The sequence below is a fragment of the Microcaecilia unicolor genome, chromosome 10 (genome assembly GCF_901765095.1).
Source record: "Microcaecilia unicolor chromosome 10, aMicUni1.1, whole genome shotgun sequence".
NCBI lineage: Eukaryota > Metazoa > Chordata > Amphibia > Gymnophiona > Siphonopidae > Microcaecilia > Microcaecilia unicolor.
Genome location: NC_044040.1, coordinates 133,073,659 through 133,095,943, shown reverse-complemented (window position 1 = coordinate 133,095,943; position 22,285 = coordinate 133,073,659). Strand labels below are relative to the sequence as shown.

Below are 22,285 nucleotides of genomic sequence, written 5' to 3'. Positions count from 1 at the left end.
TGCAATGTTCTCCCCCCCCCCCCCCCCGCCGCCATCCCACCCACCGTTGCGTAGTTTTGCTGGCGGGGGACCCAAAATCCCGCCAGCAGAAGTCCTGTGTTGTCTGCTGACTCAGCGTGTTCTTCAGCATTGCTAGCCTGTGCTGGGCGGGGTTATGTGCGTCTAACGTCCTGCACGTGCAGGTCAGGACGTCAGATGTAAGAAGCCCTGCCTGCAGAGGCTAGTAAATGCTGAAGGTCACGCCGGAGTCTGAAGACTGGACTTGTGCTGGCGGGGTTTTGTGTCCCCCGCCAGCAAAGCTACGCGACGGTGGGTGGCTTGGGGGGGTGGGCAGCTCGGGGGGGGTGTTGCACCTCCTGCTTTTTGTGGGCTTGTCTTCTTTTCTTCTGTTGAGCTTTGTTGGTGGTTTTGCGGGGGCGTAGCGCGGGGGGGAGTGGGGGGGTGTTGGACCTCGGTTATTCTGTTGGCGGGGCTTCATTTTATCTCCGTAGCTTTCGGGTGGTTTTCGATGTTGATGGCCAGCGTTTCCTTGGCAGGGGGAGGAGTAGGGAAACACGCTCTGCGTGGGACTTTGAAAAAAAGATTGAGTTGGAGGCAAAAACACATAGTAAAATTGTTTTTAGGTATATTAAAAGCAGGAAGCTGGCAAAAGAATTGGTTGGACCACTAGATGACCGAGGAGTAAAAGGGGCGATCAGGGAAGACAAAGCCGTAGCGGAGAGATTAAATGAATTCTTTGCTTCGGTCTTCACCGAGGAAGATTTCGGAGTGATACCGGTGCCGGAAATGGTATTCGAAGCTGATGAGTTGGAGAAACTTAATGAATTCTCTGTAAACCTGTAGGATGTAATGGGGCTGTTCTACAAACTAAAGAGTAGCAAATCTCCTGGACCGGATGGTATTCATCCCAGAGTACTGATAGAACTAAAAAATGAGCTTGCAGAGCTATTGTTAGAAATATGTAATTTATCCTTAAAATCGAGTGTGGTACCGGAAGACTGGAGGGTGGCCAATGTAACGCCGATTTTTAAAAAAGGTTCCAGAGGAGATCCGGGAAATTATAGACCGGTGAGTCTGACATTGGTGCCGGGCAAAATGGTAGAGACTATTATTAAGAACAAAATTACAGAGCATATTCAAAAGCATGGATTAATGAGACAAAGTCAACATGGATTTAGTGAAGGGAAATCTTGCCTCACCAATTTACTAAATTTTTTGAAGAGGTGAACAAACATGTGGATAAAGGGGAGCCGGTTGATATTGTGTAGCTGGATTTTCAGAAGGTGTTTGAGAAAGTACCTCATGAAAGACTCCAGAGGAAATTGGAGAGTCATGGGATAGGAGGTAGTGTTCTATTGTGAATTAAAAACTGGTTAAAAGATAGAAAACAGAGAGTAGGGTTAAATGGTCAGTATTCTCAATGGAGAAGGGTAGTTAGTGGGGTTCCCCAGGGCTCTGTGCTGGGACCGCTGCTTTTTAACATATTTATAAATGACTTAGAGATGGGAGTAACTAGTGAGGTAATTAAATTTGCTGATGACACAGTTATTCAAAGTCGTTAAATCGCGGGAGGATTATGAAAAATTACAAGAGGACCTTACGAGACTGGGAGACTAGGAGGCATATTTTCAAAGCAGTTTGGGAGACTAAGTTCCATAGGTTTCTATGGAACTTTGGGAGGCTAAGTGCTTTGAAAATGAGCTTGTAGGCGTCTATGTTTCAACAATTTTATTGATGATACAACATATTTCACAGTCAACGGACTCAGTATATAACCATTTGAGAACAAAATAATGTGAATTAAAGCAAGATAATAAACTCATCATCAAAGTTTTTAACATTTCCTCCCCCCCCCCCCCCAATTCCACCCCCCACTCCTTGAAGGTGTAATATTCACATCTTAATACTGAAAACCTTTATCTCATGAACCACCACAGATCTGGGTGATGCAAATAGTAGACATTATACAAGAGAAAGCTTAAGAAGCCCATTGTCCCTCCCCCTTGATACCCTCCCCCACCCGTACTATACCCTACAGCAACCCATGTAATTTCAATCCCCTTCCTACTAAACCAAATCCCTCCTCCCTTCCCTTTAACCCACCCCCTAACAATGCAGTGTCTCCCCCTCACTCTCCCCTTTCCTAAACTGCCCATGGCAATCCATTCAATATTTGACTACGTGCCCAGTGTGATAAATTAGACAAATAAGCTTTCCAAATTGCAAGAACCGCTGCCTTCCAGGGGACAGCCTTGCCCCCCTTGATTCCCATGTCATCAGCTTGTGCAACTTATTCCTCCAGTGCCAGAAGGAGGGGGGGGGGGTGATCCTGAGTCCAATAAAGGAGAATGCATTTCTTCCCCAAAATAAAGGCTTTCCCCAAGAATAGCTTCTCACCTCTTGTTCCCTCTTGCCACAGGCCATGCGTGCTGAACATCATCCTCTCAAATGATAACCTCACTGTACGCCCCTATGCCTTTTGGAGAAAATTAGCTATTGCTGACCGAGACTGGTCGTCTAAATGGCAGATGATGTTTAATGTGAGCAAGTGCAAAGTGATGCATGTGGGAAAGAGGAACCCGAATTATAGCTATGTCATACAAGGTTCCACATTAGGAGTCATGGACCAAGAAAGGGATCTAGGTGTCGTCGTCGATGATACATTGAAACCTTCTGCTCAGTGTGCTGCTGCGGCTAAGAAAGCAAATAGATTGTTAGGTATTATTAGGAAAGGAATGAAAACAAAAATGAGGATGTTATAATGCCTTTGTATCACTCCATGGTGCGACCACACCTCGAATATTGTGTTCAATTCTGGTCGCCGCATCTCAAAAAAGATATAGTGGAATTGGAAAAGGTGCAGAGAAGGGCGATGAAAATGATAAAGGGGATGGGACCACTTCCCTATGAGGAAAGGCTAAAGCGGCTAGGGCTCTTCAGCTTGGAGAAAAGGCGGCTGAGGGGAGCTATGATAGAGGTCTGTAAAATAATGAGTGGAGTTGAACGGGTAGATGTGAAGCGTCTGTTCACGCTTTCCAAAAATACTAGGACTAGGGGGCATGCGATGAAGCTACAATGTAGTAAATTTAAAACGAATCAGAGAAAATTTTTCTTTACTCAACATGTAATAACTGGAATTCGTTGCCAGAGAATGTGGTAAAGGCAGTTAGCTTAGCGGAGTTTTAAAAAGGTTTGGACGGCTTCCTAAAGGAAAAGTCCATAGACCGTTATTAAATGGACTTGGGGAAAATTCACTATTTTTGGGATAAGCAGTATAAAATGTTTTGTACATTTTTGGGATCTTGCCGGGTATTTGTGTCCTGGATTGGCCACTGTTGGAAACGGGATGCTGGGCTCGATGGACCTTTGGTCTTTCCCAGTATGGCAATACTTATGTACTTATGGTACATTTAGACTGACGCTGGACAGACCTTCTATATGAAGGAAACCCTTCCCTCATTATTCAATACCACTTTGTGAAATAGTAGTAATAAAAAAGGCAAGTGCATTTTTATAATATACCACTGCAATCCACAAACAAATGGAGCAAATTTCCACATGCTATCTTTTTCTTTTAATGTAGGCACAGGAAATAAAAACGTTTTTAAATTCTCCCAGGTTTCAACCTAATTCATGTGTAATGTGGGATATAAATGTAATAAGTAAATAAATAGATAGTCTGAATGCTGAGCACCTGATTCTCATAATATGATATCTGTTTTAATGGCCCATTACCAGGAGAAAAAAAATTCTGCATGAATGTAACTGTGTTAGGGTGTCCCTTTAAACAGCTCCTCCAAATGACACACTGATTACAATTTATAAACAAACTAGTAAAAAAAAAGGCCCGTTTCTGACACAAATGAAACGGAGAGTGTGTGTGAGAGATGGAGTGTGTGTGTCAGAGAGAGAATGAGAGAGAGACAGCGTGTGTATGTTTGTGTGAGAGACAGAGTGTCTGTGTGTGTGAGACTGTGTGTGTGTGTGACAGAGAGAGAGTGTGATAGACAGAGTGTGTCAGAGAGAGTGTGTGTCCCCACCCCACCTCTCTGGTCTCAGGACCCCCTCTCCACCTCCCTCTCCCCTGCCCCCCCCCCCCCAGCCACCCATGTCCAGTGACCCTCCTCTCTCCCTGCCCCCCTTGCAGCCACCCATGTCCAGCGACCCTCCCCCCCAGCGCATCAAACCCCCTCACCACCCGCAGGTGCCACTGGTAACACTGTCCGGCTGCTGCTGCTTCTCCTGTTGAGCAGCAGCGGCCGCTACAAAAAGAAAAAAAGCAATAAATGTTTTTAAACCTGAATTGCAGCACCGTAGACAGCCATCAGGCATTGGCTGTCGGCTCTGCAGCCGCTCCTCCTCTCGCCTCTCACGTCGCTGCGCTCCTCCGGGGTCTTACTCCAGGGGCAGTGACGTGGAGGTGAGAGGAGGAGCGGCTGCAGAGCCGACAGCCAATGCCTGATGTCTGTCTACGGTGCGGCGTTTCAGGTTTAAGAATATTTATGGCTTTTTTTTTCTTTTTGTAGCGGCCGCTGCTGCTCAACAGGAGAAGCAGCAGTGGCCGGACAGTGTTACCAGTGGCAGCTGCGGGTGGCGAGGGGGTTGATGTGCCGGGGGGGGGGGGGGGCTTGGGTGATGCGCGGAAGGGGTGTTTGAGCGGCGCACTCACAGTATCCGCGTGTTTCTCTACTCTTCCCCCTGCCTGGGAATCAGCTGTGAGTGACGTCAGCCTGGCTACGGAGCCTAGCTCAGCAACTCCAGAAGCCACGGATACAGGCAGCTGCTTTAGAACGTTGGAGGTGAGAATTGTTATATAGGATTACTACTCAACCTATGAAAAGTCATTCTGTTATTATGCTTCCTCTATGTACATCTGTATGCTACACAAATCGGTATGTTTGAAAATATAAGTGAGCTTAAATAAAAATGCTACCAACAGCAAAGAACAATGTGGATGCAGCAGCTCATAGGTTTGTTTGCTTTGTTTTGAGTGTATGGCGTTAACAGCTGCGCAAGGAAGGGGGAACAGAGACTACCCTGTCTTCAACTCCCTAACTCCCTACCACCCAAACACGCACACACACCATTCATCCACCTCTCCTTCAGCCCTGGTTGCCCTACCCACACATACCTTACATCATCCTGGAGGTCTAGTGGCTTGCTTTGGGGCAGGAAAGGTCATCACACTTTCCTGCCCACTGCCGCTGATCCTCTCACCGCTGCCGCTTGTTTAAAATGGCCACCGAGAGTTCAAGCATAGCCTCAGTGGCCATTTTAAACAGGCAACAGTGGCGAAAGGATTAGCAGCAGCGGGCAGGAAAGTGTGGGGACCTTTCCTGACCCAAAGCAAGCCACTAGACCTCCAGGATGATAAAAGGTATGGGGAGGGAAAGCAAAGGTCAGCTTTAGTTCCGCAGGAATCCCACAGGACCCGGGTCTGTTACCGTGCAGCTTTCTATTTCTCAGTCGCTACATGGTGGATCCTGGGGAATAGCAGCTCTTGCAGACGGCCTTCCATTTGATTGTACAGAAGTGGGGGAGTCCGGTGATGGACATCATGGCGACGAACCGCAATGCAAAGGCCCCCAAAAGTTTTCAGCAGAAGAAGAGACATTGGGTCTGAAGGCATCGACACCCTGCATCAGCTGTGGCTGCAATCCAGCCTTCTCTACATCTTTCCCCCGTGGCCATTGATCGACCAAGTTCTCCATTGCGTATTGCTTCATCAAGGCCCGGTGCTGTAATTGCACTGGACTGACCGCAAAGGCCATGGTACACAGATCTAGTGTTTCTGTTGGTGGATCAGCCCCTCCATCTGTCGGAGGCGTCGGGACTCCTATACCAAGGGTCGCTGGAGATGAAGGATCCCTCCTCCTTTGGTCTTAGGGCTTGGCCCTTGAGCGGTCAAGGCTGCAGAAGAAGGGGTACTCGGATGACGTGATTGCTGTTTGGCTGCAAGTAAAGAAGAAATCTACTTTGGCGGCTTACGTACAAGTGTGACGTCTTTTTGAGAACTTCTGTTCAGCCAGAGTGCTGTCTCCTTTCCGGGCTTCCCTGTTGCAGATCTTCTTATTACAGGAGGTTTGGCAGTGAATTCTGTGAGTACAGGTAGTGGCTCTTGCTTGTTATTGTGGCTGGATAGGGGGTTCTACCTTAGCATCTCATCCGGATGGGGTCCGGTTCCTTAAAGGAGGGACACTGCGTTCGCCTCTTACAAGCCCAGCTGCAGCGTGGACTCTTCATTTGGTGCTTCGGGCCTTGCAGGGGGTATCTTTTGAGCCCTTGCGGAAGGCCATACATAAAGATCTCTCGCCCTGGGCGGTACCTTCTAGCTTCATGGAAGCGAGGTCTGTAAGTGGAGCGGACCACCTGACCCTTAGAGGAAGGCTTCGGCCTATCTTCGGGCAAGCGCTGAGGTTTGGAATCCCCCAGGCCTTTAACAATGTTTTCCAGCTCCTCACCAAACAGGAGAAGGCCTTGAAAGGGCAACTTCACCAACCTTTGCTTAGAGGCCATGTCCGCCGCCCAATGTCGTAGCCAAAGAGTGCGGCGAGCCGCCACTGCTACAGCCATTTGTTTAGCCGAAGCTCTGACCATATCATAAAGGGCGTCAGCCAAAAAGGACAAGGCCGACTCCATCCGCGGAGCCACTTCAGATAAGGTCTCCGCTCCATCACCGGGCTGTTCCACTGCCTGCTGTAACCAAGCCAGGCAGGCTCTAGCAGCATAACAACTGCATGCAGACGCCAAACAGTGAGACCTGCCAAATCAAAGGACCGCTTCAGAGCTGAATCAAGCCTGCGGTCTTGAATATCCTTCAGGGCAACACCTCCTTCAACAGGGAGGGTAGTTCTCTTTGTCACAGCCGTGACCAGGGCATCCACTTTAGGCATTGCAAAGCGAGCCAAATGTTCCTCACTCAGAGGGTATAATTGCCCCATAGCCCTGGCAACCTTCAAAGGTCCCTCGGGGTCAGCCCATTGAGCCGAAATAAGCTCTTGGATGGCGTCATGCAAAGGAAAGGCTTGAGCAGGCTTTCTGGTACTAGCCATCCTTGGATTAACAGAGGAGGCTGTGCCACTCCCAGGATCCTCAATCGAGAGGGCTTGTAAGGCATCTGAAATAAGCGCTGGCAGCTCCTTGCGGTGGAAAATCCTCACCGCAGACGGATCATCAAGCTCCTGTGGCATTTCTGCACCCGACTCTGGCTCCTCACAGCCCAAGAAGTTCTGCCAGACCCCTCAGAATCCTCATAGCCTGACCACGGGGGGGGGGGGGGGGGGCGCCACGCCACGCCACCCCCACACTCAGAAGGGGAATTAGCCCTTCTGCGTTTATCAGGAGGATAAGAAACAGGCAAAGCCAACTCCAAAAGGCCAAGATCCACTGGGGGGGCAGGCAGAGGGTCCGAAGAACCCTGTGGAAGAGATCTTTTAAGCATGTACGCCCTAAGCAGCATTAAAACAAAATCAGGGGAGAAAACCGCTCCCTGACCGCCCGGATCCTGCCCAGGGCTATCAGCTCTATTATTAGCCTCACTCAGAGGACCCCCCCCCCACCTGGATTCAGGGCTCTCCGTCGCAACGGAGGCCGCGCCATGTGGAAAATCCAAAATGGCGTCCGCTGCCAGCTCAGAGCGCAAAAGATCGCCACTCGCCATGCTCGGGCCGGCTCTACCATCTGTACAGCACGAATTACAGAGCCCTGCTGCTGATTTGCGCTTGCCACATTTAGAACAGCACTTTACAGTCTCCGCAGCCATCGCCGAAAACGGCGGTAAAATTCAAAAATGGCGGTTCTCGCCTAAAACGTCCCGATCACGGGTCCACCCCAGAGGAGTCAGAAAACACTCTTACCTCACTAGACCGAGTATCACAGCTCCGGTCCTGCAGAAGAATCTCAAGAAAAAAACCCCTCTTTTCCAAGATCGCTGCGCTAAAGTGCGACGCGACTTTAATTTTTTTTTTAACGCTGTGAAGAAAGCAGAGGCAAAAGAGGTAAATAAAAAACACTCCGGAGGCTCAGATAAGTGGGAAAGGCAGGGAAAGGCGAACCAATGTGCCTGCATCCACTGAGTGGGAAAGGACAGGGAAAAGCAAGCTAATATGTCCACATCCACGGGTAAGGCAGGGAAAGGGCTGACTTATGTGCCTTCAAAGTGAAGCTGCTATAGCCTGTAACACCCCGGCTAACAACTGGCAAGCCAGGAGCCACCCCCAGGCAGATTTTTGATGGAGCTCGAGGAAGCAGCAGCCACCCTGCTTGGGGAGATAGAGAATACTGAAGAGGCAGTGGAGCTAGCTGGCCATGAGGCACTGTGAAAAATTGAGTGCTCTCTATCTCCCCCTGCTGGTTGATGGACACAACCCATACGTAATGGCTTCATCTGCTTGATGACAAGGAAAATGACTTATACACTCTCCAATTAAAGTGCAAATAAAGAGTTTAATTTACCCAATACGAATCTAAAAGAATCTGTAGTATTTTAGTCTTTGAGCAGTCTGTGGTGATCAAGTGAGCAGGCTGCAATACCGAAGCAATACACACCACCAGAGAGACTTCAAGTGCATTTGACGCGAGCACTAGCGATGTTGTGGACAGAGTCATCTGGTAGCGCTTGAGGAGATCTGTAGGGCAGCAACTTGGGCATCATCACATACTTTTGTCAGGCATTATCGGGTGGACGTGGCCGCTCATGCAGACGCCATCTTTGGGGCTTCCGTTTTGGCGATGGGAGTTTCAGCTCCCCACCTGGCTTAGATAATGCTTTACTACATCCCACTTGTCTCTGGATTCATCTGCTGCTGACACTAAGGAGTGAAAAATTTTCTTACCTGATAATTTTCTTTCCTTTAGTCACAGCAGATGAATCCAGAGCCCTACCCTGAGCCAAACAGAGAATGGGTGTCTTCAGAGGGACATGCTGCAAGGGATGCGTTTTATCTTCGTTGTTGGGTTTTAGTTTCAGGTTTGTGTTTGTTTATGTTGGGGAGTTCTGTGTGGAAGGAGTCATGTTGTTCTACAATTGTTTTCCTTTACTTTGTTATGAAATATACTGAGGATGCCAGGAGCATGCCGCCCAATAAGACTGACTTCAAATTAGTGTTGTCTGTCTCCACCTGTTGGTAGATGGTCACAACCCACTTGTTTCTGGATTCATCTGCTGTGACTAAAGGAAAGAAAATTATCAGGTAAGATAAAATTTAGATAAATGTTTTTTCATCTTTTCCTCCTCAAGTAGGTTCTCCATCTTCTTTTCATACATTCACAGGATCCTCTCATGTTAAGGTAGTCTTCATCATCTTGATGTCTTCCTTCTAGTTTCTTCTCCAGCTATCCATTTCTCCCCAGACTCTTTCCTTCACCTCACTTCCAGATTCTTTTCTATCTTCTACTCCTTTTTATGCTCATCTCTGTATTTTGAGACACAATACCTTGAGTAGAGTTGGAGCAGGTCAGTAGGATGGGGACATGAAGAATTTGAACACACATCCTCCTCAGCTGCTTTTACCTCATGGTGTGACCTTCTGTAAATAGGCAGCATCATGAAAAGAGTTATCCACACACTGCTGGCCTGCTATCAGTACTGCTTATATGACTGCCAGGGAGGAGTATCAGCATTTTAAAGATGGTAAAGGTTTTACCAAGGGAAAATCTTGTATTCTGGAGTTGTTACTGGCCATCATATTCCTTGGATTGCTTAAGCAATATATTTTTCTAATTTATTCATTACTTCTGTTTCTTCTTCCCAGCTACTCTTACCTATGACACACTTCGCTTCGCAGAATTGGAAGATTTCCCTGAGACCAGTGAGCCAGTCTGGATCCTGGGGAAGAATTACAATGCCCTTACAGGTATAGAAATTCTGAATAAAATATTGGGCCCTCTGCTGGACATTGCTCAGGCACACGCTGTTGGCTTTGCCGGTCCTCTGCCCCGGAACAGGAATTGATGACAGAGGGGGCAAGGGACTGGCAGAGCCGACAGTGGGCACCTGAGTACTGCGTCCCCATGCGCCCCTTATGTGCGGCTTCTTGTTTTGCTACTGCTGCTTTACGTCAGAAATAGTAACAGGAAGCAACGGGAGGGAACAGACTGATGCCAAAAGTAACCCAGGTAGTGGTGGGGGGGGGGAAACACTGGATGGAAGGATGAGGAAATTAAGTGGGGAGATGCTGGATAGAAGGATGACAAAATTAAGAGTGAAGATGCCAGGGAAAGAGAGGGGAGATGCTGGATAGAAATATGGGGGAGAGTGGGGGGAGATGCTGGATGGAGGAGAGAGAGAGAAGGGAGATGCTGGATGGAGGAGAGAGAGAGAAGGGAGATGCTGGATGGAAGGATGGAGATGCCTGTGGCATCAAGGCACTGGAAATCTGCTGTGAACTGGGGAACCTTTCTCCTGTGATGTGCTGGAGACTGACAGTAGTATAGTCTGCACCAACTCCAATGCCTTTTGAGGCCTCAGCATCAATGCATTTTCTGCAGGCAGTGAATAGGTTATGAGTATCTGTTTCACCACATTGAGCCTTGGCATCAATGCACTTGAAGCTATAGCTTTACACAGGGCAAAGAAACACTCCATATGATCCTCAAACTTCTAAATAAGCTGTTCCTTGAAGGCTGCCATCAACAAAAACTGGGGCAATACAGTCAGGATGGCCACATCCTTCTGAGACATTTGGGGTGTATCGGAAGATATGTCTCAGCTCCTTGGAGGTTGTCACACCCCCTCCAATGTCAGGGAGGAGAGAGGGGGCAAACACTGGATGGGAGAGAGAGGGGAGCAGACTCTGAATGGAAATGGGTAGAGATAGGGGAGCAGATGCTAGATGGTAGTGTGGAGGAGAGAGGGAGGAGCAGACGCTGGATGGAAGTGTGGAGGGGAGAGGGAAGAGCAGACGCTGGATGGAAGTTTGAAGGAGAGAGAGGAGCAGACCCTGGATGGAAAGTGTGGAGAAGAGAGAGGGGCAAATGCTTTATGGATGTAGGAAGAGATGTGGAGCAGATGCTGGGCTTCACCCAAGAACATGCCTAAACCAAATGTGCATATATGTCAGTTTTTGAAATTTACATCTGCTACCATTTTTTTGCATAGTACATGGGGACATGCATCACTGTTTCTCTTTCTCTGGTGTTGCACTGTATGCAGAATCTGGCTTATTGAAAGTTCAGTTTAATTTGTATTTCTATTTTTAGTTTGTGGTTACATATTCAAGACTGGGTTGAGGGTCTGCATGTGTGAAAGAGACATCATGGTTTTCTGTTAGCATTGACTGCAGGATAGATCTGTATTAATCTGACTTGAATAGATGGGTAGAACAAAGTACAGTTACTTCTGGTGGAACAGTTTGCAGTACTTTTTTGTCATACTTTTTACTTGTAACTCGTTAGATTTAAGCTGTACTTTAGTACTTAGTAACGAAGTACAGATTTGGAAAGTAGCTTTTAAAAAAAAGTATTTTCCATACCTCTGCTTTTCCCGGTCTATAGGCATTTGATAAAAACTCGAATAAAAAGGATTAAAATAATTACATGTCCAAATTGTTCAATAACCTCAATAGACATCACACTTTGGGAGGTGGGGGGGAATGACAGATTTGTGGCCAACCCTGATTTTCAGTTTAGATTGCCAGTGGACTATGGGGCCCTTTTACTAAAGGGTTGGCGTGTGGCAATAGGGTTGCCGTACGCCAATCTGGAACTACCACTAGGCTTCCACAAGAGCACAGTAGTATTTCCCATCGCCAGTGCGTACCATTTCCGGCGCTACAAAATTATTTTCTATTTTTGTAGCATCATTGCTTATCCAACAGTAATTGTGCAGTGCTGCAGGCTGTCCGGTTAGCGCGGAATCCCTTACCACCACCTCAATGGGTGGCGGTAAGTGCTCCCCATCCCCCACAAATGGCCACGCAGCAAGTTGTGCACTTACCGCAAGGCCATCTCTTTTCCAGAGAAAACAACTGCCCCCAAAACACGCGCACACATTATTGCAGGCCCCCGTTTACTGCACTTAGTACAAGAACCCCTATGATATTAGTAATCCCTGATTCTGCTTGTATTTGTGTTTCTCATGTTGAGATGAAGATGTGTATTCTGTTTCTTTTCCTTAGGTAAAAGTAAACAAGGGTTCACTCTGGTTTGAATGCAGATTTGAGTTAGAAACAGTGGTTTCTGGTTTTCCTCACCACTTCAGTATGAATTTAGGGGAAGGGGCCACCTCCTATTCCACCAAAATAGTTTTCAAATTATTATATCATAAATGAGGAATATTAATATTATTATCTCTTCCAGTTAGCAATTCTGATCATATTTTCTGAAGAGAACTTATGTATGATTAATCACCAAAAGAAATATAAAACATATCCTAAATATCGTATAAAACTCCAAATAACAAAAAGTGATATGAAATTTTGCTGTTCAGTTTCCAATTGTGGTCTCAAAAGCTGACAACCCCTCACTCAATCATTGCACCATCTATAGATCATACAATTGTATGTGTAATATATATACTGTATATACTAGTAAAAAAGGCCCGTTTCTGAGACAAATGAAACGGGCGCTAGCAAGGTTTTCCTCGGAGTATGTATGTTTGGGAGAGTGTATGTGAGAGTGACTGTTTGAGAGTCAGAGTGAAAGTGTGAGTGTGTGAGAGAGAGAGTGAGTCTGGGTGTGAGTGTGTTTGTGAGAGAGTGTGTGTGTGAGAATGAGAGTGTGTGCAAGTGTGTATGTGAGACACAGTGTGATAGAGAGTGTGTGTGTGTGGCCATCCATGCTCCTCTGTCCCCTGCCCCCTCCATTCATCCCTTTCCAGCATTTCCCCTCTTTGCCTGAGGCCTGCCCTGCAATCCATATCCATCCATGCCCATCTGTCCCCTCCATTCATCCCTATCCAGCAATTCCCCTTTCCCTGAGCCCTGCCGTCCCAATCCATGGCCATCCATGTTACTCTGTCACCTGCTCCCTCCATTCTTCCCTATCCAGCATTTCCCCTCTCTGCCTGAGGCCTGCCCTGCAATCCATGCTCCTCTGTCCCCTTCCCCCTGCATTCATCCCTTTCCAGCATTTCCCCTCTCTGCCTGAGGCCTGTCCTGCAATCCATATCCATCCATGGCCATCTGTCCCCTTCATTCATCCCTATCCAGCAATTCCCCTTTCCCTGAGCCCTGCCCTCCCAATCCATGGCCATCCATGTTACTCTGTCCCCTGCCCCCTCCATTCATCCCTTTCCAGCATTTCCCCTCTGTGCCTGAGGCCTGTCCTGCAATCCATATCCATCCATGCCCATCTGTCCCCTCCATTCATCCCTATCCAGCAATTCCCCTTTCCCTGAGCCCTGCCGTCCCAATCCATGGCCATCCATGTTACTCTGTCACCTGCTCCCTCCATTCTTCCCTATCCAGCATTTCCCCTCTCTGCCTGAGGCCTGCCCTGCAATCCATGCTCCTCTGTCCCCTTCCCCCTGCATTCATCCCTTTCCAGCATTTCCCCTCTCTGCCTGAGGCCTGTCCTGCAATCCATATCCATCCATGGCCATCTGTCCCCTTCATTCATCCCTATCCAGCAATTCCCCTTTCCCTGAGCCCTGCCCTCCCAATCCATGGCCATCCATGTTACTCTGTCCCCTGCCCCCTCCATTCATCCCTTTCCAGCATTTCCCCTCTGTGCCTGAGGCCTGTCCTGCAATCCATATCCATCCATGCCCATCTGTCCCCTCCATTCATCCGTATCCAGCAATTTCCCTTTCCCTGAGCCCTGCCGTCCCAATCCATGGCCATCCATGTTACTCTGTCCCCTGCCCCCTCCATTCATCCCTTTCCAGCATTTCCCCTCTGTGCCTGAGGCCTGCCCTGCAATCCATATCCATCCATGCCCATCTGTCCCCTCCATTCATCCCTATCCAGCAATTCCCCTTTCCCTGAGCCCTGCCGTCCCAATCCATGGCCATCCATGTTACTCTGTCACCTGCCCCCTCCATTCATCCCTATGCAGCATTTCCCCTCTCTGCCTGAGGCCTGCCCTGCAATCCATGCTCCTCTGTCCCCTGCCGCCTCCATTCATCCTTTTCCAGCAAGTCCCCTCTCTCCCTTTCATTGACCCCCCCTCGCATCCATGCTCCTCTCTCTCCCATGTCCCAGCCTGGCCCGCCCTCTTCTCCTCCCCCCCTTCGCATCCATGCCCCCCCCCCTTCGCATCCATGCATCCGTTTTTGTTTTTTTTTTCTTCTTTTAAAATTTACCTCCGTGGCGGTTCCGGCAGCGAAGCGTCGGAAGGAGGCGGCGCTCCCGACGTCTAGGTTTCCCTTCGCTATGTTCCGCCTTCTTTTGACGTCATCCTTAAGAAGGCGGAACACAGCGAAGGGAAGGCTAGACGTCGAGAGCGCCGCCTCCTTCCCTGATGCTTCGCTGCCGAGCGATGCGATTGGTTGAGTGTCATTGCTCCGCCCTCGACGTCATCACGTTTGACGCGTGGGCGGGGCAGACACAATGCGATCTCACCCCCTTCACTTTTGGCTAAAAGAGGCTTCATAGAACGTTGGAGGTGCGTTTTATATAGAGATATATATATATATATATTGCTGTGTTTTAAACTGGTTTGATATCTGTTTAATCTGAAAACTAGCTAAAGAATTAGATCTTTTGCTCCCTAAAAGTGTACCCTTCCCCCATCTGGTTTGTAAATCTGTAGGCTAAGGTGAGGTTTTGTTGTAAGGAGGAGCAGTTAAACCATATGGTCTTCACTGACTCCTGCCTGAAAGATACACACAGATAAGAAAGTGCTCTGCCTTTAATTCTGGATTAACTCTGCATTTATATCTGAATTCTGGCTTAATTCTGCATTTATATCTTTATATATTTCCTGTTTTGTTACATACTCTGCTAAAATAGTGATTTGCATGTCCCAATCCTTAGAGCTGTACACCTGCAAATTTCTTCTGGTGAATTTAAGTGCAGCTCTTCAGATAGGTTACAGAGGAGACATTCCTACAGTCTTAAACTTAAGCCCACCCACCTCAGGACGGACACTTCATAACTAACTTCCCCAAATACACTAATCATCACAATTTAGCTCCACCCATATTACAACTGTCTCTGAAAAGAAAACCCCTCATTATCACAGGAATCCCCAGTCTTCTACTCAACAGCTAAGGATTACTGCTCTAAAAATAAGAATCAGCCAACAGAACAGAACCATAGGCTGCTGTTCTCACTATATCATACCTGTTCATACCCATTTCAATCAAGCAGGATGACTTTTATTCTCTGTAATAATTGTGGTGCTTTAGTTTCAAGACCAATTATCTGGAGACTTAAGGCTTGTCCTATCTGTCTGCAACTCACTAGATTAAAACACGAGCTCAGTAAAGTAAAACAGGAACTAGATGCACTTAAAGCAGCATCTAGGATCGCACAATATCATACTGCACAGAATCATACCAAATTATCACCACTACCACAAAGGATAAAACCACCTAAAAATAGATGGATTACTGTAGGCTCAGGCAGACTTCGTTATGTGACAAGAAAACATCAGACCTCACAAGTATTACCACTACAAAATTCTTTTACTCCATTACAGCACTGTGATGTTCTTGAAAACAGAACAGAAGCCAAAGAAAAAATAATAAAAGTGGAACAAAAAGATATGAAGGTACCCAAAGAGAAAAGAAACCCCCAAATCACTATTGTTGAAACGCATACCAGGAAATATAAATGGAAAGCGATGACCACAAATGCTCACAGTCTAAGCAATAAAGTTCATGACCTTCAGACCCTGATGCTGGAGGCAGACTTAGATGTTGTTGCAATCACAGAGACGTGGCTAAATGGTTCCCATTCATGGGATGCAAACATCCTCCAGTGCGGAGGAGTGGCCTAGTGGTTAGGGTGGTGGACTTTGGTCCTGGGGAACTGAGGAACTGAGTTCGATTCCCGGCACAGGCAGCTCCTTGTGACTCTGGGCAACTCACTTAACCCTCCGTTGCCCTCCGCATTGAGCCTGCTATGAGTGGGAAAGCGCGGGGTACAAATGTAACAAAAATAAAAAATTAATCTATTTAGGAAGGATAGAGAGGGTTGTAAAGGTGGCGGAGTAGCTCTGTATGTGAGGAATGATATCACTGCGACTGAAATGACAGGGACCTGGGGAAAGGAAGAAGCGATATGGATCACCTTAAAAAGAGATGATAGAACCTCTGTCCACGTGGGTGTTGTCTACAGACCTCCAACACAATTGGAGGAATTAGATAAAGACCTGATCACGGATATTCAAAAGTTGGGAAGCAAGAGAGAGGTGCTGTTGCTGGGAGATTTCAATCTGCCGGATGTAGATTGGAAGGTACCCTCTGCGGAATCGGAAAGAAGTAGAGGGATCGTGGATGCTTTCCAAAGTGTTTTGCTCAGACAAATGGTGATGGAACCCACGAGGGAGGGAGCGACACTGGATCTAGTGCTCACAAATGGGGATAGCGTGTCAAATATCCGAGTGGGTGCCCACCTGGGCAACAGTGACCATCAAACGGTTTGGTTTGATATGACAGCTAAAGTGGAGAGCGGCCACTCAAAACTCAAAGTCCTGGATTTCAAGCGTGCTGACTTTAGTAAAATGGGGGAATACCTGAGGAAGGAGATGATGGGCTGGGAGGAAATACGAGAAGTGGAAGGACAGTGGTCCAGGCTGAAAGAAGCTATAAATAGGGCAACAAACCTTTATGTAAGGAAAGTAAATAAAAGCAAGAGAAAAAGGAAACCAATATGGTTCTCCAAGCAAGTGGTTGAGAAAATAAAGGCTAAAGAGTTGGCGTTCCAGAAATACAGAAAAACTCAAGAAAAGGAACACATGGAGGATTACCGGATGAAAATAAAAGAAGCCAAGAGAGTGATACGACTGGCAAAAGCGCAAGCAGAAGAACAAATGGCTAGAAATGTAAGGAGGGGTGACAAAAATTTCTTCAGGTATATTAGTGAAAGGAGAATGACTAAAAAGGGAATTGTGAGACTAAAAGATACTGCGAACCGCTATGTGGAAAATGATGAAGAAAAAACAAATTTGCTAAATAGATACTTCCATATCATCATGCTGATCAATCCATAGACTGGTGGGTTGTGTCCATCTACCAGCAGGTGGAGATAGAGAGCAAACTTTGCCTCCCTATATGTGGTCATGTGCTGCCGGAAACTCCTCAGTATGTTCTCTATCTCAGCAGGTGGTGGTCACACACAGCAGCAGCTCTGGCTAGGCCTCCAAGCCTAATTTTTAGGTTTTGTTGAGTGCCTGGGGTTGAGGGCTCTTCTTGAGCAAGTGCAAACCTGGTGGCGCCAGGTCCCTCCTTTTCTCCCCCCTCCCGCTGGCTCCGTTTAAAAAAAAAAAAAAAAATTTTGAACGTCCTTAAAGGCGTTTATTTCGACGTTTATTTAAACGTTTATTGCAGCTACTCACTGGGACACCAGGTCGTTACAGCTCGGAGCGGACAGCAGGTAATTTTTACCTTTTATAGCGGGCAGGGGGTTCCCCGATTGGTCTCCACGTGGCCTATGGCATCGGAGGGCGAGGGTACAAAGAGTCGCTCCCCGGATCGTGTGTGCGCTTCCAGAGGGGATGCGGGGGTCTTAAAGTCTGATTCGCCCTTGTTGGGTGACAGTTTCGTGACCGATGAGTGTCCCGGTCCTTCCTCCGGTGTGGCAGTTTTTCCCGCCATAAACGCCCATCCCCCGCGGCTCGCCTCCGCCATATTGGCCGGCCACGCGGCTCGGACGGCTTCTTCTTGGGCCGCCCTTGAAGTGGGAGACATTGATGCCATGAACGCCCTTAATTTGGGCGACGGCACAAAGCGGCTAAAGTTAAGCGCCGTTCTTCCCGCGCGGCTCCTTCGCGGAGTGTCGCGCCGGACGCCATCTTGGATGCGCAGCATGTCTCTCCCCCGCTCTTGTGAGCGCCGGTTGAGGGTGCGTCTAGGGCTGTAGCCCAGGCTGCGGAAGTGCACAGTATGCGGGGTTTCTCCCCCGAGTTTGTTTTGCTGCTGCATCAGGCCTTCCTTATGCAAAACGCTGCCCCTGCTCCCTCGTCTGGTAAAGAGGTTGAGGCCCCCGGAGGTAAACGCCCTCGGGTTGATTCCCAGGCCTTGGAGGACTTTGTCTCCTCCGATGTAGATGAGGGCAGCGTATCTGAGTTCTCCCAACGGTCCTTTGCGGATTCTTTGGAGGAGACGGATCTCCGCTCGGGTGGAGCGGATGGCCCCTCTGCAGCGCGGTTCTTTAGCTCAGAGGATTTGCCCAACCTGTTAATGCAGGCCATAGGCATTTTGAAGATTTCCTCTCCGGAGGACGTCTCTCCCTCAGCCCCTGTTGGCTCTGCCATTATGCTGGGGACGAAGCGCCCGCCTAGAACCTTCCACGTGCATGATGCCATGCACACCTTAATTTCGGCTCAGTGGGATGTCCCGGAAGCGAGCCTTAAAGTGGTTAGGGCTATGTCCCGCCTCTATCCTTTGCCTGAAAGTGAACGTGAGGCCTATCTGTGGCCTACCGTGGTTTCTTTAATCACTGCGGTGACTAAGAAAACGGTGTTGCCGGTGGAAGGTGGCACGGCCCTATAGGACGCCCAAGACAGAAGATTGGAGGCAGCCTTAAGGTCGTCCTTTGAGGCGGCTGCTTTAAGTTTGCAGGCCTCAGTTTGCGGCTCCTATGTGGCCAGAGCGTGCCTGACTATGGTGCAGCGGGCTTCCCCCTCGGATCATTCCTTGAGGGCTGATTGGCCGGCCCTGGAATCGGGCTTAGCCTATTTGGCAGACTTGCTGTATGATGTCTTGAGGGCCTCAGCTAAAGGCATGGCTCAGACAATCTCTGCGCGGCGGTGACTTTGGCTGAAGCATAGGTCTGCTGACCACGCCTCTAAATCCCGCCTGGCTAGATTGCCTTTTAAAGGCAAGCTGCTCTTTGGGGTCGAGCTGGACAAAATTGTGACCGATCTCGGCACGTCTAAGGGCAAGAGGTTACCAGAGGTCAGGGCTCGGGCTAGTGCTCGCCCCGGTACCTCCAGAGGACGGTTTCAGGAGGCCCGTCGGTACCGCCCGGGCAGGTCGGGCTCCTCTGCCCCCTCTTCCTTCAAGAGGAAATTCTCCCCCAAGCAGCATTCCTTTCGCAGAGACCGCCGTCCCGGAGGTGCTCCCTCCGGTCCTCCCCTAGAGTCTCGTACCCAATGACGGGACCTTGGTCCACGCCCCAGTGCAGATTGGAGGACGGCTGTCCTCGTTTCTGGGCGAGTGGATCACAATAACTTCAGACGCTTGAGTGCTGGAAGTCATCAGAGACGGCTACAAGCTAGATTTCTGCCGACCCTTAAAAGACGGGTTTGTACTCTCTCCCTGCAAGTCTCCGGTCAAAGCTGTGGCAGTGCAGCAGACCTTGGACAATCAGATCCGCCTGGGTGCGGTCGTTCCGGTGCCAGAAAATCAGCTTGGCAAGGGACATTACTCCATTTACTTTGTGGTACCAAAGAAAGGAGGTTCTGTACGGCCTATCCTCGACCTCAAGGGGTCAATCAGGCTCTTTCGCATGGAGACCCTCCGCTCTGTTATAGCGGCAGTGCAGGCAGGAGAGTTCCTGGCATCCTTGGACATCAAGGAAGCGTACTTGCATATTCCCATCTGGCCTCCTCATCAACGCTTTCTGCGTTTTGCAGTACTGGGCCGACACTTCCAGTTCAGAGCCCTCCCGTTCGGGTTGGCTACTGCTCCGCGGACCTTCTCCAAAGTAATGGTGGTCATCGCGGCCTTCCTGAGGAAGGAAGGAGTACAGTCCATCCTTATCTGGACGACTGGTTGATCCGAGCCCCTCTTATGCAGAGTGTGGCAAAGCTGTGAACCGGGTGGTTGCTCTTTTGAGCTCCCTGGGGTGGATCATCAACTGGGAGGAAAGCCAGCTGCGCCCAACTCAGTCCCTGGAGTATCTGGGAGTTTGATTCGACACCCAAGTGGGCAGAGTGTTCCTGCCAGACAATTGGATTGTCAAGCTTCAGGCTCAGATGGACCAGTTCCTAGTAGCCTCTCCTCTTCGGGCTTGGGACTATGTGCAGCTGTTGGGCTCTATGACGGCCACGATGGAAGTAGTGCCCTGGGCCAGGGCTCATATGAGACCACTACAACACTCTCTGCTGCAGCGCTGGACTCCGATGTCGGAGGATTATGCTGTGCGCCTTCCCTTGGACCCAGCAGTGCGCAAGGCGCTGAGCTGGTGGACGCAGACAGACAAGTTGTCTGCAGGAATGCCTGTGGTGACCCCGGAGTGGATTGTCGTCACGACGGACGCCTCTTTGTCAGGCTGGGGAGCCCACTGCTTGGGAAGGACAGCGCAGGGGCTCTGGTCTCCTGCAGAGGTAAAGTGGTCTATCAACCTCCTGGAACTCAGAGCCATTCGGTTGGCGCTTTTGGAGTTCATCCCGGTACTGGCGTTGAAGCCTGTACAGGTCCTGTCGGACAATGCCACGGCTGTGGCCTATGTCAACTGCCAGGGAGGTACCAAGAGCGCCCCTCTAGCCAAGGAGGCCATGAATCTATGCCAGTGGGCGGAAGCGAACCTGGAACAGCTGTCAGTGGCCCACATTGCCGGAGTCATGAATGTCAAGGCGGACTTTCTCAGTCGCCATGCTTTGGAGCCCGGAGTGGCAGCTATCTGTTCAGGCGTTCTTGGACATCACGAAGCGCTGGGGCCAGCCGAGCCTAGATCTGATGGCGTCATCGGCCAATTGCCAAGTGCCGCGCTTTTTCAGCAGAGGACGGGACCCTCGATCCCTGGGAGTAGATGCTCTTCTCCAACAGTGGCCGACACAAGAGCTTCTCTATGTGTTCCCGCCCTGGCCCATGTTGGGCAGGGTGCTAGACCGGGTGGCAAAGCATCCGGGCCGGATAATCCTGGTGGGTCCGGATTGGCCCTGACGTCCCTGGTATGCGGACTTGATCAGGCTCTCAGTGGACGAACCTCTGCGACTGCCAGTGGAGCAGGGCCTGTTACATCAGGGTCCCGTGGTGATGGAGGATCCCTCCCCCTTTGGTCTTACGGCCTGGCTATTGAGCGGCAGAGTCTGAGGAAGAAGGGCTTCTCAGACAAGGTCATCGCCACTCTGCTGAGAGCGAGGAAGCGCTCTACTTCTACTGCTTACGCCAGGGTTTGGCGTACCTTTGCAGCGTGGTGTGAAGCAGGTTCACTTTCTCCATTTACTGCTCCAATTTCTTCAGTGTTGGCGTTCCTGCAAGAAGGTCTGGAGAAAGGCCTGTCGCTCAGTTCCCTGAAAGTCCAGGTAGCGGCCCTGGCTTGCTTCAGGGGCCGCCTGAAGGGTGCTTCCCTGGCTTTGCAGCCAGATGTGGTGCGTTTCCTAAAGGGAGTTAATCACCTGCGCCCTCCTCTGCACTCAGTGGTGCCTGCGTGGAATCTCAACCTGGTGCTAAGAGCCTTACAAAGCCGCCTTTTGAACCCTTGTCGAGGGCATCTCTGAAAGACCTGACGTTGAAAGCAGTCTTTTTGGTGGCTATCACTTCAGCCAGAAGAGTTTCCGAGCTCCAGGCACTCTCTTGTCGAGAGCTTTTTTCTGCAGTTCACTGAGGCAGGCGTGACTATTCGCACAGTGCCTTCCTTCTTACCCAAGATTGTTTCTCGCTTCCATGTGAGTCAGCAGCTCTGTCTCCCTTCCTTTCGTAGCGAGGACTACCCAGAAGAGTATTCTGCTCTCAAATATCTGGATGTGAGACGGGTCATCATCAGATACTTGGAAGTGACCAATGATTTCCGGAAGTCGGATCATCTGTTTGTCCTGTTTGCAGGTCCTCGTAAGGGTCTGCAGGCTGCTAAGCCTACAGTGGCAAGATGGGTCAAGGAAGCCATTGCAGCGGCTTATGTGGCCGCGGGGAAGCTGCCGCCTATTCAGTTGAAGGCCCACTCCACTAGAGCTCAGGCGGCCTCGATGGCAGAGGCCGGTTCCGTCTCCTTGGAAGAGATGTGCAAGGCGGCAACTTGGGCGTCGGCCCATACCTTCTCCAGACATTACCGCTTGACTGTGGCTGCTCGGGCGGAGGCCCGGTTTGGAGCTTCAGTGTTGGGTTCAGGGATTTTAATGTCCCGCCCTGGGTGAGTACTGCTTCGGTACATCCCACCAGTCTATGGATTGATCAGCATGATGATATGGAAGGTAAAATTATGTATCATACCTGATAATTTTCTTTCCATTAATCATAGCTGATCAATCCATAGCCCCTCCCAGATATTTGTACTGTTTATATTCTGGTTGAATT

The 22,285-nt window shown here is 49.3% G+C and overlaps 1 protein-coding gene across 3 annotated transcripts in view; it reads left to right on the top strand.

Annotated features, from left to right (window-relative positions):
- Positions 1-22,285, top strand: part of ATG4B (autophagy related 4B cysteine peptidase) — a 471,612-nt gene that overhangs the window by 64,116 nt on the left and 385,211 nt on the right. For all 3 annotated transcript variants that reach the window (XM_030215863.1, XM_030215862.1, XM_030215861.1), the window contains exon 2: positions 9,753-9,854. In XM_030215863.1, coding sequence (XP_030071723.1) covers positions 9,753-9,854 — 102 coding nt within the window. The remainder of the gene's footprint in view (positions 1-9,752; positions 9,855-22,285) is intronic.